Source organism: Halichoeres trimaculatus, unplaced genomic scaffold, assembly GCF_033239565.1.
Source record: "Halichoeres trimaculatus isolate MK-OKI-2021-1 unplaced genomic scaffold, fHalTri1.1 fHalTri1_scaffold_9, whole genome shotgun sequence".
NCBI classification, from domain to species: Eukaryota; Metazoa; Chordata; class Actinopteri; order Labriformes; family Labridae; genus Halichoeres; species Halichoeres trimaculatus.
The window spans coordinates 26,756,689-26,776,311 of record NW_027437188.1 but is presented as its reverse complement, the minus strand read 5'-3'; the positions used below and the strand labels follow the sequence as shown (position 1 = coordinate 26,776,311).

Below are 19,623 nucleotides of genomic sequence, written 5' to 3'. Positions count from 1 at the left end.
ACCCTCTCAGTCAACAACAGAGAAATTGCCAGGCAGCCGCTTCTCTGCTTTCCCTCCTACCAGTCGACATATTGTTTTTCCGTACACACTTAAGCATAAGCTGTGAGTTTGTGCTCTGTAGAGTAACTCTGAACACTTTGCCAGATTTACCAGCAGGATACAGGCTAATTACAGGGTGTGATGATGTCTTGAAAACCGAAATCTCATACCAGAAGTACATTCATTTTTTATTTGTGTATAAATCCCTCTCTTACCTCAGACCATCTCCATTATCTCACAGGCCAATATTGCAGATTACGGCGACAACCAGTGGGTGACTTGCTTCCAGGAGAGTGCAGAGGCCATCCTGGGCCAAAACGCAGCTTACCTGGGGCAGCTCAAGGACTCGGTGAGATCTCCTTCCAGAAACTAATACCTGCCTCAGGAAATGGCCAGGGCAAGAGCTAAGACTCAGACTTTGTTTCTGCCAAACAAGCACACACACGCACTCAAGCACACACACACACACAGGCACACTTTATGCTCCAGACACCCACTGTGCTTTGTTTCCTGCAGGCATAATATCTTAGAAAATCACAGGAGGCACTTTTCAGTGTTCATTTATCAGACACTTGATTTGTTTTTCACTCCAGACCATGATGAAACTGGCCCATGATTAAAAGAATACGTGTTCCTCTTGAAATTGAGCCAATCAGATGTTGTCATTTCCAGAACGAAGCCGCCTTTGACGAAGTCTTCCAGCAAGCCAACTTCAACACGTTCGTGTTCCGCAGCAGAGTGAAGCTGGAAACGTACAATGTAAGTAAAATAGGAATGTTAATTAGTCCGACGAAACGCCTGCGGGTTTGTTGTTATCTCGCCGTGCTTTGTAGGCGGACCATATTGCTGCATAAAATAGAAAATATGCTTGTGTGAAAAGCTGTGAAGAAGAAAAAGATGCCGTCTCAATCCACAAAAGCGCTGTCATGGCTTTGTAAGCTGAAAATGCACAGCACGTAAACGGCTACTTTTTGCTTTTACCTGTCTGTGCTTTCCTCTTTGATAGTTCCCCATTTTATGAACAAAAGTGGCCTGCTTTCCTTTTGACTGACAGAACCATCTTAGAAAAAAAAACAAATTCAAGTGTTTGTCCAAGACTGCCGCTCATTTTCAGTAGCTTTGTGAGAGGGTGCACACGCAGATTAGTCGCGGTCACCATTTCCTGTAGGCCGCACAGATAGAGGTTTGTTTTTTTAGGGAAGCACATAAAAGAATTGATTGGGCTGGGACTCTGAGCAGGAAGTCTGGAGCCGAGCCAGAGGCTGCATCCGCCTTCAACACACAGAAGAGGCCACTGTGTCTGTCGCATTCAGCTCAGCATCCCCGCTGCCAATGGCACTGCTACAAGCATGTATTGGCTGCTGCCTCCAAGCCTCATATTCCTTCAACAGAGACACCTGCAACCTCTCTTTCACTTTATCTTCTCCTGCTCTGTGCAACAAGCCAGCCATTGTGCCCTGCTGTCACATGTTGTCATGTGCACAATGTCAAACACGCTTGATGTGGGACTGAACAGGTCCTAAACGGTTAATGACACACATCCATCGTGTTGCATCAGAGTGGGATTTGAGCTTTGATAGAAGTCTCTGACAAGATTTATGAAACCAGCTGAGGAAATTATCCTCATTTGTAATTCAAACAAGATGCTGCAACAGTCACATGAGGAGAGTGATGAAATTATCCCCTTTAATTACATTAAAACACACATGTAAAGGTCACCCTGGGTATTCCTGATGTGGGGAAGGTATACATAGTGATAATTAGCCATATGGATGCAATGTTAGCTGTGATATAATTAGTCTATTAGTGATCAAAAGAAGTCATTAAATCCAATTTCAGAATGTATATGTGAAAATAAGGCTTTTAGAAGCTATTCAAGGACTTCAAAGCATGTTAAGTGTCCACATCATAAATATGTAAATAATTGATGGAAATCTTGATATGAAAACATATTAAAACACATAAAGCTACAACCATCACCATTTTACTCATGAAATAAGACTTGACAGCATTTATAAAGAAAGATTTTTGTGATATTACTTGTAAAACTGAAGGTTTTTGGCTCAACATTAAAAGAAACAAACACTCAACTGAGCATAAAGTTCCCAATTAGCAAAACCTTGTCAGTGAAAAAGAACTTAGCGTAGCATTAAGGATAAAGCCAAAAGCACATTCAAGTTTGCTCTACCGTGATTAATCTCGTTTTGGCAAATGGAAAACAAGCAGAACGTCTGCTATTAAATCAAAACACACTTGATTAATTACAGTTTCATCAAAACAAGACGGATCGTTTCATGTGGACATGATGTGATTATTCCACACAAATCCATATCACAGTTACATCTGTGCATCAGAGCGCTGACACTGTTGTGATATTGAGTGCAGGTTTATTGTACTTCTCTCACAATGTCAATGATAAATTAGTTTCAGCGTGTTGAAACTGTCAAAACAGCATCTTAACAGTATGACAGACCTGTACTGGACTCTTTGACAATCTGAAATCTTAAACTTTCCTGACATCAGGAGCTGCTGCTTGTGGCTTTAATATCCAGACTGTTGAGCTGCTGATAAGGTTCATGTCCCTGTGGACAGTCTTAACATTCTAAATAATATAAATGCCTCTAATAGATGGCACCTGAGAAAATGACTTAAATAATATAGAACATACATCTTTTTTTTTCAATAGATCAGCTAACTTCTTTTTAACAGCAAATGATCAAAAAGAAATTATCACTAATTTCTCAGAGTGCAAGAAAAAAAATCTGTGTCATATCGAGATTTTTTTGCTTGATGATTTTAGATCTGGATTTTTTTGTTAATTTTTTTTTTTCCTTTCAAAATTAAATCCTTCAATTTAGTCTTTTTTATAAGCTGGGTGGGAAAAAATTAAGTCCCCTGAAAAAACCCTAAAAATTGACTCACATGTGATGTTTGTTTTTTGGGAAAATATGGCTCCAGATATAGTCTAAAGACATCATCATCATTCAGCTTTTTTACTTGGGCTGGTGTTCAACAAGTGAACTAAAAATTGCAAAATTCTGTAGTATCGAAGAATCACAATTTAAATCGAATCGGCTTCCTAAAAATGGTAAAAGAATCAAATCAGGAGAAAAGCATATCGTCCTGTCCCTGCTTACTTGGTCTATCATCTTTACAATGGTGTGACAATTTTGAGACAGTGGCATGACATGAGCCTGACCACAGCCTGTTTTTTTTTTACTTCAGAATCAAATCGATGCATTAGCCTCACACACTAAACAGATATGCATGAGATAAACAGATGTGCTGTTCAAAGGTGACAGTGTATGGTGTTAAAACCATTACAGTTCATCACAGTGCCAAACAGCAGACTTATTAAGGTTACATGTTGTTTTTAAGCCATCAACCGGACACAGATGTTTGAGTTCCTGTACTAATGTACAGTTGACCTCACATCACTGCTGCTCTCTTTGTTAAAGCTTTGGAGAAGATATTTCTTGCTTTGCGTGTTCGTGTCCTTGCTGTGAGCATTTATGGTGAGGGAAAGGTAATAGAGAGACAAAATGCTCCCTTTATGTGTGTATATAAAATGTATATGCTCACACTCAGTGGCTAGAGGGGAGCTGCACAGGTTGTTCAAGTGTGGATCAAGACCTTTCACCTGATCTCCCACTCATCAACATCAGTATTAGTGTTGATGTTCGATTAATCTGTTGGTAATTCTCTCTTTAAGTCCATTCATATACTTTGAATTGCAGTAGCTACTTCATTCAGTTTGTAAGTTTAAATTTCTTAGTGTATGCATTTGATTCTGACCCTCTGCTATACAAGCAGAATAAAAGGTTCATGCACATGTGTAGAGCTGATAAATCTTACTAACATGCTCATTTTATTATCCTCTTCTCAATAATCAGATAAACAAATGTAAACGTATCTGTCCACGCACTGGTACATAAATCTGAGCCTGGGGCTTTACCGTTTACAGTAATTACATTTGGAGCTCTGCATCAATAATTACATTCAAGTCACAGCTTAACAGCACTTTCCCTGGAAGTTAAGTGGCGACCTTTAAGAAACCCAGGTGTTTTCTTTCACAGCACTTAAAGGTGCCCTGTGGAGTTTCCTGTAAACAAAGTTTTTGTTTATATTCAGTCCTACTTAACACAATGCATTGTTTACACCGCAGGCCTTGCGAAATTGTGCAATGTTTTCTAATCCTCAAACATCTACGAAGGTAATATTTTAAATTCCAAAATCGTACCACGTCCCACCTGCAGTTGTGTTCAAACAATAGCAGTGTGTTTATAAATGTGAGTGAAGTTTAAACTCTGGTAGCAGCTTTTATTTCCATGCACAAAATGCATTGGGTACACTGTACATTGTATTCAAAACATGAGAAAAAGGTTGTCAAATTAAGCACTTTACAGAAAGTGAGACAGAAGGACGATTGGTTAGTTAAAAAAAAAAATAAAGTTTCTGAACTTTCCTTAAAAACATTTACTGTATAATTTAAAATGTGAATATATGAATATTCTCCTTTCTTGTGGATAACTGAACAACCATTTAGATATACACAGATAACTTTAGACCTTCTTTGATCACCCTCCAGCTGATCATTGGCTGAGTATTTGCTTTGCTGGCTATTCTTGATCAATTTGAATAGTAGTGTTCTGTTTTTCCCCATCTCTGTATTTTTTCCCCACTTTAAAGCAATTAAGATCATTTCAGCTGAGCATTCCAACATTTTCTGCACTTTTTATACCCATTCCCAGTGTATAAAAATGCGATTCTGCTGCACAATGTCTGGAAAAACTAATTTTGCTCAGATTTTCTGAGAGAACTGTTCTTTAACCAGCACTAACAATGCTTTTTTACAGAATGAATGAATGACCTCACTGGGCTCTAATTTCATGGCGTAGCGCAGAGGGCGCAAGTTGGCGCACCCTGCACAGTGATGATTTGTGCATCATGCACTGCACTGCCGTGTGCCGCCAATTTGACAATTTGGTAGACCGTCTGCGCAGAGATGGGTGTGACGGCGCGCCAGGGGGAGCTGATGGCGTACCAGGGGGAGGTGTCGGCATATTCATGTTGGCGCAGTGACAATTTTGTGCCAAAAACAGTGCAGAAAGTGTGCTGAAAGCTCACCAGCTCCAACCTGGTCTGTCCTCGGCGCAAAGTGGAGCGCACCCTCCCCAGCTGTAATTTGGTGACAGGCGCACATGTGCGCACATGTCAACAAAGCCTCAGAGGCAGGTTTCCAGAGTGTCGGGCACATTTTAATGCAATAAACAATCAATTTGTGCCATCCGATGCGCCCCGCTGTCCACTCTCCTGCTGCAGCGACAGCGGCTCTGACCGTCTCCGCTACCAGGTCTTCCCAGCACACAGTTTCTGCGGTGCTGGGGATCACTCAGACCAATCAGAAGCTGCGCCTCGGCCGCAGGGCATTTAAAGGCAAGAAGAGGCGCTCATTTGATTAGTGAAGACAGCGCTTGGCTGTGTTAAACCCACTCACGGCTTTTCTCCTCCCTCTTTGCCATTTGTGCGGAGGGAGGCGTGAATGCGCACCCCTGCGCCTTGACTGCGCCTCTCTTGGCACTGCAGGAAACTTGCAAAGTGCGCCGGTCACCCCCTGTCCGGGAGGCGAAGGCCAGCGCAGGGCAGGTGCGCCTGCGCTTGCGCCTGGTCTACGAAATTAGAGCCCACTGACTCAACTCCATGCTGCTGTTTCTTTGTACATGTTCTTTCCAATTAATGATTTTATTACACAGACTCAGCAGTATGCATGTCATTAATGATGAATCATTTAGTTTTCTATTTCTCCACCAAACCTAGTAGCTGTTTATTTTCCATGTAGAAAAATATTGTCTACCAAAAATTGTGACTAATCTGGTTGGTGATTTGCGCCTGCCATTTTAAACACAGCTGTACTCAGCTGTGGGACCAGTGATGATGCTCTTGATCACTTCGAGTTCTTATTCATGTGCACAATGCAAACATTTAAACAGTGAAAATATTTCCAAATCCTACCAGATGGCTCTTTCCGTCTGATCCCATGCCTCCCCATGCTCCCGTTTCCTGCCTCGTGCCAAAGCTGCAGACAGAAGAGAAAGATGTGTTTAGATTTCAGGTTCATTTGTCTCTGATACTGATGTACAGCTGTATGATTCACTTTGCTCTACTTCATCTTACTATAAGTCAAACCCTGATGATGAATTTGACTACAGCTCAATATTTTTGTTTGTAAAATAGTCCATTTCTCTTTTACAATCTGCAAGACGAACACAGAGATTCATATCCTTCTATTGTGAGAGTGTGTGGGCACCAATCCAAAGGAAGATAATTTACATTTCACCCGCTTGAGCTGCCGGCGATTAATGGAAACAAAATGAGTGTAACCTCTGTTTAAATGCAGAGAATAATGGCCCTGCTAAGAATGACCTTCCTCTGTCTAGACAGCTGTGGAGGTGGTTACAGCTTTAAAAGCTGCCTCCTTTTTTTGAGAACATCCATTTGAATGCCAACACAATTCACATACCAGGTCCATGCATCCCACGTCAAACTGCTCTGTCACCGGGGAGGGGAAGGAAGGAGAGACACGTTGTTTTGTGTGTGTTTGACATATGTGACTGGATTTTATTTTACAGGATGAATCCAGGATCAAGGCTTCAGTGATGGAGGTGAAGCCCGTTGATCACAAGGACTACAGCAAGAGGCTGATCATGAACATCAGGAATCTGGCCTCCAAGTAGAAACCCTCGCTCTGTTATTGTTTTTGTTCCTGTACAGTCAACAAACAGCTCTAAATGTGTGATAAAGTTAGCTTACCAAGCTTTTGTTTTCCTGTTCCTCTCCCTGAGTGAGAAATCCTCAGACTTTACGTGACTGTACACCTCCACTTTGTGAAATAATGTTTGGTGACCTGATTCTGAAAACACCCTGTCCCCTTTTTTATTGTTGGTGAACATAACACACAATGATTTTTTTTTCCTCTCCCCCTTTTTTCCTCTTTGTTATTTGAGGGAAGCAGAGCAGAGAGTGGGTCAGTCAGCCACAAAAGAAATCATCAGCGTGTCTTAAGTCTGCTGCTTGTTCCTGCATGCACTGTGGGCAAGGAAGGGGGAGACCAGAACAGTAGCTAGCACTCTTTCCACTTTCTGACGCTCACAGTCAGAATAGCTCGGTTGGACCTGCACAGTCCTGATAAGACCGTTTACTCTCACTCTCTTCCACCGTCTATTCCTCATATACTTGCAAACATAAGCACATATACACATTCACAGTGCAGACCTAATGGGGGAATGTGCTGCAGTCTATTTAAGGTGTTACCAGTGTGTCTGAGTCTTTTTAGTTTGTCACAAATGTACGTTCTGTAGTTCTTTTCTCTGTGATGATTATTGTGAGAATAAAATAAATATTTGTAATCAATGTGTCAGAAATCTATTTGTATAAGATGTACGTACACAACAACAGTGTCTACACCCTTCAGCACCTGATCCAAACCTATTAAAAGCACAAACATCTAGAAGATTTATCAAGGGCTGCTACACAATGCCCTCTATCTCCTCAGGTTTGGCTCAGATGTGCAACAGATTCCCCCGCAAACTTGACTTTCATGTTGTATTAAAGCAGAACACCAGTGAGGCTGCACCTCCCCGTTCTTCTTGAGATAACATCTCGTTTCTGCTGTGCTGCAGCTGTTGCCTGCAGTGTGCAGAGATGGATTAAACCTGTCTTTAAATGGTAAGGAAAGGTAAGTTTCACTTGTTTATGCTTTGAGATACTGATTTTAAGCTTTGCCTGTGAATGCTTCCCAACATCAAGCTGCCAACACTGTTTGGTTATTTTTACTGGGATATAAGTATGCTTCCTCTCTCCATGTTGTGTTACATTTGTAACATAGCATAATATATGTCAAGTAATTGCAGTACATGTCACAGGTCCCTGTGATGCTCACTCAAACTAAACTGTACAAAATGTCCATTGGTTGCGCATGTAAAACTGCCAAATCTTCTCTGCCAATGACAGCATATTACTGAGTAGGGTGGCAAAGTTCTGGGAATTTCCAAAGTTGGAGACTTTCCATGGAATTTTTAGGAAAAATAACAAGTTTAGGGGGATTTTTTGGAATTTATATAAACCGCTTTTACCTGGTCATATTCATGTAAAAGTATCAAACATTTTGGTTTGTTATAAGCAGAAATACATTGAACTTTCTTGAAATCTACCGGAAAATTTTCAACCTTTTAGTCAGTGTGTTTACATCAGTGGCGATTGCTCTAAGACTGCAAGGGAAGCTCAGCTTCCCCTAAAAAGTCCCCCCAAAAAGTGGTGATATGTACTGCTGTATGTACATTTCATTGACAAAATATGCGCTAGAATTCCTTCATCTTTTGTTCACAGGTAACTGGCTCGACCTCCTTTTCATTAATCTCCGCAGCGTCTCGGCGCTTTAACAGTCAGACGCTGGGCGTCTTCTGACTTCAGCGGGGAAGCGTAGAGTGGGTTGTTCCACTGTGGAAACTTGACGGTCATTGGATTATTGCTGGGCTTTGTCCCACGCATCGGACGCTCAGTGTCTCTGGGGGTCTATGAGGCAGTGGGCTGGCCTGGACGCTGGGCTTCTGTATGATGATTGGATGATCTGTCTGAGGCCGAATCCCTTTTTGATTGACACTGAAATGAGCCAGTCAGCGATCTTGAGCATCATCTGAGTTCTACGTTCATTTGTTCTGGACTGATATGGAGGCTTTATCGATCCGCAGTGAGTTTACCTTTCTTTAAAATGACCAGCGTTGTGTTTAAAGATTCTCTCTCTTTTTACCAATGAGCAGCTACAGCTACAGCTGTGGTGCTTCTCCCCCTGTCACTTACACTTACAGCCTGTCGTAGTCTCACATAGCAGCTCCAGCTGCTACCAAGCTGGTATGAAGGGTAGAATTTACATTTAAACAAACAAATTTATGATGTAGGCCAGAAAAAAAGGAGCACCTCCTCATTGACTGACCAGCAGCCGTCACTGGTTTACGTGCACGTAGCCAACCGACCAAGTTCATATCTTGATTGTTAGATCAAAGCAGGTGATCTTATCTTGTCTGCATATATATGCAGAAAAGAATTGGCTTTTGGTAGAGGATGTCTCACTCCGCTCCAATAGGTGGCGCTGTGTCCTTTTTTAACAGTGTGTGCGTATTGAGTTAGTTTCAGTTCACCTGGAAAAGAAGCAACATTCTAACAACAATGTCCAAGATGTACCAAAGTCAACCTTAGTCAGATAACAATGGCATTATCTAGGTGTGTCAGTTGACCTATACATGGTCTGATCTTAGTCCAATTAAGCTGTTTACTTGCATATCAATAATCCGATCTCATGCCAAGGTCATAGTCTGATTTCTGGATCTGTATATAAATGTAATGATTGAGGCTGTTTGTTAAATAAACTGGTTGTTAGATCAACAACACATCTGGTTTCTTCAGACTTAAATTACTCCATCCACCAAAAAAGACTCAAAAGGAAAATCAGCATTTTGGCATTGCCAGAGGAGATTTGACAGTTTTTTTTATGGGTGCAACCTGCAAACTTGGCTCTGCTGCTCATTCCACAAACTCATGTTTCTTACAAAAGGTGTGCCATTTTAAATGGAAAGAAAGGCTTTCAGACATCATGAAGCATTGTTCCAAAAATGCCATACCTTTTGTGCTAAGTTTATAAGTCAATCATAGAGCAATAGCAGAAAAATCCTGATTGTTTCGGAGCCACGTGAGCAGAAACATTCTCTTCAGTGATGCATGGCACCGCAGAGACAGGGAAAAAAAGTCTGTACTCCTGCCAGGGTAAATCTAGCAGCTTCCCCTGGGACTCAGGACGGTAGAGTTATTTTCTGCCCTCATTTACATCTGGCATCCCATCAGCTTCTATTTGAAGCAGGGAAACTGGAACTGCTGTTGAAGCCTCAAGTTGAAGTCTCCTGATGATTCAATTCTCGCACCTGTTTTGTAATTTCGATTTAGCTGATTACACAGCTCCGGTTAAGTCCAAAATTAGATTGTGATGCATTTCTAATTGATCTCTTCGCACTTGTTAGAATGAGACCAGCCGACCAACAAGACCCGATCACGTTTGGAGCTCGGGAATAGTTTGCTTTTGCTGTATTTATTAGCAGCAGATGAGGTATGGCTGAGCAGAATTGTCATACAACATGAATTTGAAATATGATCACGACGTGTGGGATGTGAGGGTTTGATTTCATCCCATCCCCACCTACTGCATCCTGAAAATAACTGAAGAGGTCTATCACAGCTATATCTGGTGAAAGTGTTAGCCAGCCATCATTAGTTTGTGGTGTTTTTGACACTGTGACCCTGCAGAAGATGTCAAAAAGTTATTTAAATCAAAGAGAAAGTTTTCTTCATTAACTTGTTAAAAACTTTGAAATATTTAACCTGAGAAATTCCTCTGATTTTTCACATCTGCCTTAAAAAACTACATTAGATTAATTCCAAATATGATTGCATCCACAGAAACCTTGTTACACAAGCCATGTTTAGCATTAAATCCTCTATACTGTGTTAATCTGATGCATTGGCAGCTGCTTCCATCATTTGAATGTTGGATACCTGCTTTAATCTGCACTGGGATTCAGAAACTCATAAAACAGGTGTGTTGTCAGCTTGAAGCATTTGGTTTAATCATAAACTCATCTCCAGGAGAAGGCTACAGAAAATGAAGGTTTAACATCTGGTTTCCTGATAACATCATCAAGTCCAGTTTGGAGGGTAGATATAAACATTTGAGTTGCAGGCAAACACTTCATTAACATGTAGAGCATCATGTAATCTAAACTGTGTTTCTATGGCAGCATAACACAAGGGTGTAGCGCCTTTGACAGCAACTGACACAGGGTGGTACCTTCAAAATAGACGTTTATTTCAGTGCTGTCTTGTGGCATAAGACACTGAGATGTGGATATATCCCTACGCAGTGAAAACTGTAATTATTAAGTAGAAAACATGTCATAAACTGCATGTCGTAAAAAATACTTATTTGTGTACTTGTTTAGAGATTAATACTTATGTATAACTTATGAAATCATTAAACATGAATTGCTTACGTCTTATGAATTTGAACATAATTTATGACAGAAACAACAACACTTACACACCCACCAAAATCACTCATTTTTCCTTTAATAAGCTTTCCCCATGTCAACTGGTGCCTGAATTTTTGGGTTTCAGATCCTGATGAAATCGTTGGAAACAAGAGAAGGACCATTTAAAGGAAACTCGAGAAGAAAGAAGCTGAAATTCACCTTCAGGACAGACATTTCAAATTGTTCACCACCACCTAAATCTGTTGTAAATTGTTTAAAGCTGCTGTTTTTTAAAAAAGCACCCCATCACCCTAAGTGTTGCCCGCAAGGTCCATAAACTCTGCTGTCCTGGATGGTTTTTCTCTTCATTGCTTTAAGCACATGCTCAGTCCTTTGGATAATAAAGCTGTTAATCCTTTGCAAACTCGACCACATACATTGTTAGGAACTTTAATGGTGCCATTAGAGAAATTAAAAGTGATTGGATCATCCATATAGCAGCTACCTGACAAGTGGAGAAATCTCTGCTCTTAGTTTTTCATGCTATGGATGGCTGCTGTACCGACATCTGGATATAACACTGAGACTCGGAAAGGGGGCACGTTTGTGAATCTTTATTGTGCTGAAAGGGAGTCAGTCTTATCTTGTCTGCTGGTTGTTAAACTTTGTGCAGAGCAGAGCCTAAAGGGACCAGATGGGTGAGAAGAAATTAGTGCATCTAAAGATTCATTTCTCTGCTACTGTGATCGTGAGAGAAAAGTTTAAAACTTAATATTTGAGTCTCAGGACCTGTCGGTCTAACACTGCTCACGTGTTTGCACCACACCACCTCTTTGTTGTGACTGAGCAGTTCTGCTGAGGAGGAAAATAAGAGCAGAAAATGCAGGATCTGTGCTCCACTTCAAGTGGCTTGAAGAAAATTGCACCGGCCGTCAAAATGTCTGGCAGGTGAAAAGCTGATCGTTACAATAATTGTTGCAATCAAATGAAGTAATAATCCATTGTTGCCCTGAAAAGCAGTTGAGATTGAATCTGTAGATACCAGAGTGTGTCGGGCCCTGATCCTGTTTCCTATTTAATTGGATTTGTGTATAGATAAAGTTCTATTTGTCTTCTCAAGCACTAGATTATAAGGCCACACTGTGAGTCTGCTTTGTTTTTCCTCTGAAGTTTTTCTTGTCAGTGTCAGGGTGAGTTGCTCTGAATAGCACTTTTCACCTTGATTCAATTTCAAAGCTCTGTTTTCACTTCTTTGTTTGGCTTCTTTGTTGCATCTTTCCTCAGTATAATGTCAGGCTGAGGACAGATTTTTGTCAGCATTAGTGTTTTGACAATCTTCTGCCTCTGCAATCTTCTCCTATAAGATAAGCAGTTCAGGTAGCAGCACAGGGAGTGGACACGGTTCAAGGATTTTATGTTTTTTGGTCCAGACTGAGGTTGGTTTGATGTCTGTCTCTGACTAAGTGTTGGAGCTTTAGATGAAGGGTAGGTATTTTTGTTTGCCCGATTTGGTGCTTCCAAGTCAACCCCCCACTGACACACGCACAGTTTTACATTCGGTCCTCCTATACAACATTTGGTAAGCTATATTCAAACTATGTGCGTGGGGGCTTCTTATTAATGCTTCCTGTTTAGTCCATGCCACACACCATCAGTGTAAAGAATGGGGTTAGTATATCTGTTCGGATTTATTTTCCCCTAAATATGCTTTAAATTGAACACATTATATGATAAGTCATAGATAACTATAAACTTACAGGACATTTTAGAACATATAATGACACTATTGTGTTAGTATGTGTAAATTAAAGCATTATTAGGACACATGTAATGTTAAGCATTTCAGTTCGGTTTGTCTCGGTACGGCACGCATTTTACTGCGTTTCCGCTGACTAATCCCAGGACAGACCCCCAAATAACCGAGACGAGCCATCCCACTTTTTGGGACCCTTCCGTAGGGGTGCCAGACTAAACAATCTGACTCTGGAAGGTGGAGCTGCAACACTGCAGTCCGTTGATTGGTCAAAAGACTCCTCACTTACCATGCGACAGCGGCAGCATTTCTTATCATGGCACACAGTGTTCTTGGAAACAAAACGTGAAAGAAGCAGAATTGTTCGATGTCCTACATCAATGCTCTTTGTTTACTGTGGCGTGTTTTTCTTCTTTGTTGGATTTATTAACAGGGTGCACTGTGTTGCACTGCTATGGTGTTGCGCTATTATTTAACTGACGTGACTATTGGCATCTGGCTTTTTTGTTTTGCTCTTTTGAGTTTGTTTTTTCCTTGTTTTGTTGTGTTTTTCATTTTTTTCTTTTTTTATGTTTTCTTTCTTTCCCCCCCTTTTTTGGTCATTATGTTGTCTCCTTTCCATGGCCTCTTTTGTGTTTGCATTGCCATTTTTTTGTGCTTGGGTTTTCTCTTCTTTTTGGTGTCTTCCTTTTTTTAAAAAATTTTGTTGTGCTGTGATGCTTTGCACTTCTGGGGCACCTTAGTTTTTACTCTTATTTTTTAATATGCCACTTCCATACTTAGAGAAACATCATTCATTTTTACTATTACAATCACTAAAGGTATTAAACATTAAGTAACAAGCCAGTTTATCCATGTAACACACCCGTGGGTCTAAATCAGTCACATGAATGAAGTATATGAGCATAAGTGATCATCTGTGAAAGAAATAAGGGCATTCTTTTTTTGGTCTGCAACATAATCATCATCATGCTCCCAATTTTGAAGTATCAAATAATTTCTCTCTGTCTAATGTTTACTTTTGTCGACAACTCATGTTCCTCATCCTTCAGCAAGAGAAAACATTGTTTGTGCCGCTCTACCTCAAGGTTTAATTTCTACATCTCTTTCTCTATCTGTGAAATCAATGTGTGCATTACTTCAGTGAATGTGAGAAAAACATCCTGTGAGCATGTTTTGAAAGCTGCTCGATTTTGATGTAAATCACATAGATTAGGCTTGAATTCCATATCTATTGAGAGACGATCATTTGTCCTGTAGTTGACAGGTTTTTTTCTTTCTTTTTTTTTTTCCTTTTTTTTTTTTTTTTTTTTTGAAAGGCCCAGATTCAGCACCACAGGGGCATTTTGAAAGGTGCTGGTGGAATATTTTTCCAGACACTCATTACATTCAAGGCGGGAAAAAAAGAGGAAGAAACATCAAAGGTTCTGCACGTCACTGAAATTACTATTCCTGGTACGCTTTCCAATATCGAAATAACTTTGAAGTTTCATGTTGCTCTTTTGTAAACCCCACAAAGGAACTGACACCCCATGCTTTGAGATCGGCCGGTCCTTATTGTGTATGTGCAGGTGCACATGACCTTGTCTAGGTTCTCTTTAATTGGATGACCTGCTGCTTTGAATAAGAGCTGCTCATCAGTGGATATTGAGGAGGGGAATCATCTCTGAGTTCATTGAAGTGTCAAGATAACCAGTGATTAGGCTGAGTGAGGAGACGTGTTGGGAGACTGTCAGAGTCTATTGGCATGTTGAAAACATCAAATGTCCGTTTTTACCCCCCTCCAGAAACACTTCCGTCTCCATGAATGAACTGAGGAAGCATTACAAACAGTCGTTTATTATGACTCAAATACTGTACAGTTAGCAGATACATGTGTGTCATCACTACATCCACCCTCTCCATACACGTCCTCCTTGCTTTTACACCACTCTGCTCTGCTCTCCTCTGTAGCATCCATAAAGAGACGTTTTTAATAGTCCTCCCTGTGGTGTGGGACTTGGACAAGCGTTTCAGTTATGTAACTTGGCCCTGCTTCTGTGCCTCTCTTTCCCTCCCTTTTTGTTTCTTCCCTCTCTCGTCTTCATTTTTTATGCATTTGGGGCTTTAATTGTTTAGAAATGCCGGTGAAGCATATTTATTTGGATCCCCATTAGCTACAGCCAAGGTAACAGCTTCTCCTCCAAGGGTCCACGCTAGTAATACAGCATGAAAAATTAAAGCAGTTCAATTTTAGAAATCTGAAACGCTTCTTGGTAAAGGTTCATGACTTAAGAGAGAAAAAGGGGTCACACACTCTGGTTTCATGACGACATTTTGGCCTCAAGAGAGATACAGGCACAGATCACATGTAGGCAACCCTCAAACACAATATGAAAAGGTGATAAAATATGTGCATAATGCAGTTTATTCTCACAGCAGGGGCCAAGCAGGGCCTATGCTCACAGTTGCTGCCAGTCAGGCACCTGACTGTCAGCACCTGAGGCTCAAAACAAAAGTCAATACCAATGAGTTTGTGGGTTTTACCCATGAAGAAACTTGCCAAATCTATGTCAGTGCCAAAAGCTTGTCCTGCCATTGGCGCTTGTGGATTTAATAATTGAATGATTGATGTCTGAAGAAACAAGACATATTGGCAATTTAACAATTTATTCATCTAACTAACAGGAGTCTCAGTAATGTTTGTTTGATATTGGCAGAGAAGATTTGACAAATTTTTCATTGGTGCAGCACACATAATCTACTACAGCATTCAGGTCACTAAAATAAAAAAAAATAAATAAAAAAAAGATTTTTATTTCCAGTTTGCTAGGCGCCGTCCTGTTGGTTGTGGCTGCCTGTTGCAGCAGCTCTGTCTTCTTCGTCCGTTTCTTGTAATTTTTTCGTCAACTTTGTGTTAGAAGTGGGTTATTACTTTGTATGGCTCATTTGTTGGTCGTGGACACCAAACTGGTTTTGTCTTAAGTAATTTTTTTTTTACTATTTTTGCTCCTGTGTTTGTCTGGAGATCCTACATCTAACCATAGCCGCATTGTTTACATGTGAAATCAGCTGCTGGCAGCATGTGGCATGTCAATGCTAACTGTTGCAAGGCCTGATGTCTTACCACAAGGTGGGGAGATGGAGGTGAGGACGACGTGGTGGTAGCAGGTGTGAGCCAAGAAGTGACTACATCGACCTGCCCTTCCATCCATCTTTATTGGGAATGTAAAATCTATCTCTAATAAGATGGACGAGCTAGCAACAGAGGGAATAGCAGAAGGCAGAATAGCATCATGCTATTCACAGACATGGCTAACGGACCAGAGATAACACCAGAGAACAATGCCACATTGGAAGAACTCAGAAGCTCAGTCCTGGACCCTGGAGAGGTGGAGGCTGGCTGAACTGGAAAACAATGGACAAGCTGTCATCATCTATTTTGTTATAGACCTTTTTGCACTTTAAATACACTTTCTTACTTTTGTTTTCTTCATTGCTGCTGTGACTCCTCCTGAATTTCCCTTCGGAGATATAAAATATTCTATTCTATTCTATTCTATTCTATTCTATTCTATTCTATTCTATTCTATTCTAAAGTTGCAAATTTACCAGTTTATAGAGTTGTTAACAAACTTGCAAGTTTACAGTGCTTAACCTATGGATAAAACTTGAAACTTCTGAGTTTATGACTCAGTTTTTGTTGCTGTTTATGTATTTATGTACTTTTTTTGGTTTCTTTTTCTTAGGTAATCTTTGCCATTGTGTTTCAATTATTGCTATAACTATCACTGCCATCACTACTTCACAACCCTTTCGTCCAAGTCACTGTCTTGTTTTGTTGAACAAAAAGAATAAAATAAAAAATCTGTGGATTGATGTTTAATTCTCTTTACACTTTATACCTGTGTATTCTCTACAGCCTGTGCAGAACACAGCAGTTAGACTATTAACAAGGTCAGACAGACAGTCTCACATCAGCCCTGAGCTTAAATCCCTCCACTGGCTCCCCGTTACTTTTAGAATCCAGTTTAACATTCTCCCACTTACTTACTGATCCCTACATGTTCAGGCTCCAGAATATTTGTCAGAACTTTTTCACCCCTACCAGGCAGCAATACACCTCGGCATGTGTGCTGAGGGAGCCGCCCAGGTTGTAGCCCCTCCAAAAAACTCTGCAAATCCCTGCCCTCTGCAGAATCTATAGATGCTTCTGGGACTTTTTTTTAAAAACATAGCTATTCAAACAGGAATGTTGCTAATGCTAACCCTCCCACAGCTATTAATGCATTATAGGTTGATTGTTATTTTTCTCATTCACATAAATGGTCTCAAACTTAGCACTTACCCCTTTAGACATTTGACCTCCAGCCATGTACTCCCTACGGTCACGCACTTATGGCAGCCAGAAAAGGAATTATGTCTGTAAGTCCCACCCCATACACATTTGGCATACTTAGCATGAAAATAATGTTTCTTAGAATGATTTTTTTCTCACAAGATAGATTTCTTCACCATCATTTTCACTGAGAAAACCCAGTTCACTTTTGGAAAAGAAATCTACTTGTAGTAGCAGCAATATCTCTCTGGAAGGGCAATTTATCTGTCTGTATCAATTTTGGTGGTTAGTTGAGAAACTGACTTGAATGGCAGCAACTCTGCCTGCAAAAAAAAAGAGAATCCGACTTTTGGATGAGAACATCTCAATCTGGATGCAGTTGTAGCTCTTTATGTTTTCGTGTATGTGCCATGGTGTTTGCCTGTCGTGTTGAAGTGCAGGGACCCTCTTCATCATGGTCATCTTCTTCCTCTGCTTGGTGAAATTTGCCTCCACATTGTATATGTGTGTGCCTATCAAGCTATGCTGGGTTCATTCTCAGTCTGACTAAGCTGCTTACATATATCGTAATAATCCTAATAGTCCAGTCTTGTGCTGACTAAGCTCATAGTCCGATTTCCTGAGCTGCATGTAAACATACTGACTGTTCTTCATGTATCTGTGGATCATGACAATATATATATATACATATATATATATATATATATATATATATATATATATATATATATATATATATATATATATATATATATATATATATATATATATATATATATATATATATATATATATATGTATATATATATATATATTTTTTTTTTTTCTTTATTTTTCTTTTCTTTCTTTCTTTCTTTTCTTTTTTTTTCTTTTCACCAAACTTGAAAGCCTTTTTAAAAACTACCATGCTTTTGTCATGGCAATACTATGGCATTCATGGCTTTTAGAGACAGCCCCCAGTGGACACTCAAGGAACTACACTTTTTTTCACTTAACAGCCTTATTCTTCAGTGCTGGGAATGGTTGTTTGTTTGTTTTATGAGTGAGATTTCTTTTTTTCAGGGCTTCCTCTTAAACTATGATGATCATTTTTTGAAGTTTGTTCCTTGATGATGGTAGTTCTGTGTTGCAGCTTGCAGCCACTGTCTTCAAAGCCTGGATGTGACTTGGACAGTGTGATTGTGTTGAGACTCCTGGGCAACATTCTTGTATGAAGACAGTCTTTAAAAAGCTGCTTTCTCCCTCTCTGCACACTCTGCATTGTTTCTGAATTGATCGTACTCATCAGAGTGAAGAGTCACCTTTAGCATTTCCCTTTATTCCTCTCACTTTGTTTCCAGCAGTATCCATCTCCAGTGAGCGTCTGCACATTATCTCCTCGGTGTGATGAGAGTCCAGGTGGAACTCATGCATTCAAACATGTTTGTTTGAATTTATGCCAAGGTCTTGTATGAAAAAAAAAACAGGATTTGCTCCTCTGTTCCTCCCAGGGATTCAGATTAGATCTCCATGTCAAGTAGGCCGGGCAGGCGGGGCGGCTTCTGCCCGAGGCCATGATACAATACGTCCCGGCAGTCCAAACCTCTTGATGCTGCAGTGATGCTGCGGTGATGCACAGAGGCGACAGAGGAGTTTCTTCCCAGTTCACACAACCTCCTTTTTCGAGTTGTGCAAAGAAATTGGCTTATTTACTTACCGTCAGTGGAACCTGTTTCTGGAACAAGATGAAAAAAGGAGGAAGTCAGGGAGAGCGACTGTGCTGTCTCAGGAGCTGACAGAGTCCTCGCTCTGGCAGCTTTACACACTTCCTGCCTCATGATGATATTTTGACATCTTTTTACCGACCCCTTGAAGACATGGCAGATTCTGGAGGAGCCCTTTAATAATGGCACGACGGAGGAGGAGAAGATGAATCTAAAAAAACTCCTCTGGAACAATTCACACTGTTTTTTCTTCCAGTTCTTCAAACGCGTTGCTGCGTTCATAACATCACTGCCTAATTTAAAGTACTTCCACTGACACTTTGTGATGTCTTTAGCTTATTACTGAGAGGACGTATGTGTTTGCAGCTACTGAAGTGAAACTCTGAACCGTACACTCCAGACTACTACAATTAGAGCTGCACAAAGAGACACTTGAAGACGGGAGTTTAGAGGAAAATCTATTTGAAACTGTCAAATCCCGCTGTCACTCAAATCACCAGGTTGAGGAGCAAAATAAAAGAACATTTCTGTGTCACACTGAGCTGTCAGCTCTTTGGTCAAAAGGCTTAGGGTGTCAGTTTGAGGCCTCAATTCTGTCTTCAAACCGCCACAACAAGCGGAGATGGTATTTGGGGATTCCTGGCTGTATCAGCGACTCTTGGTTGCTTCTTTTTCTTTCAAATTATAGTCCTCAAACCCCCTCTCATGGTATCATCCTCATGAAAGAGAAGACACACA

General features: G+C 40.5%; 1 protein-coding gene across 1 annotated transcript in view; it reads left to right on the top strand.

The window, feature by feature from the left end:
- The window catches only part of rpa1 (replication protein A1), a 33,451-nt gene extending 26,055 nt beyond the window's left edge, over positions 1-7,396 (top strand). Inside the window, exons 15-17 of the mRNA XM_074679483.1 lie at positions 281-388; positions 712-798; positions 6,669-7,396. Of these exons, the coding sequence (XP_074535584.1) occupies positions 281-388; positions 712-798; positions 6,669-6,773 (300 nt within the window). The 3' untranslated portion in view covers positions 6,774-7,396. The remainder of the gene's footprint in view (positions 1-280; positions 389-711; positions 799-6,668) is intronic.
- Positions 7,397-19,623: the final 12,227 nt, after the last annotated feature.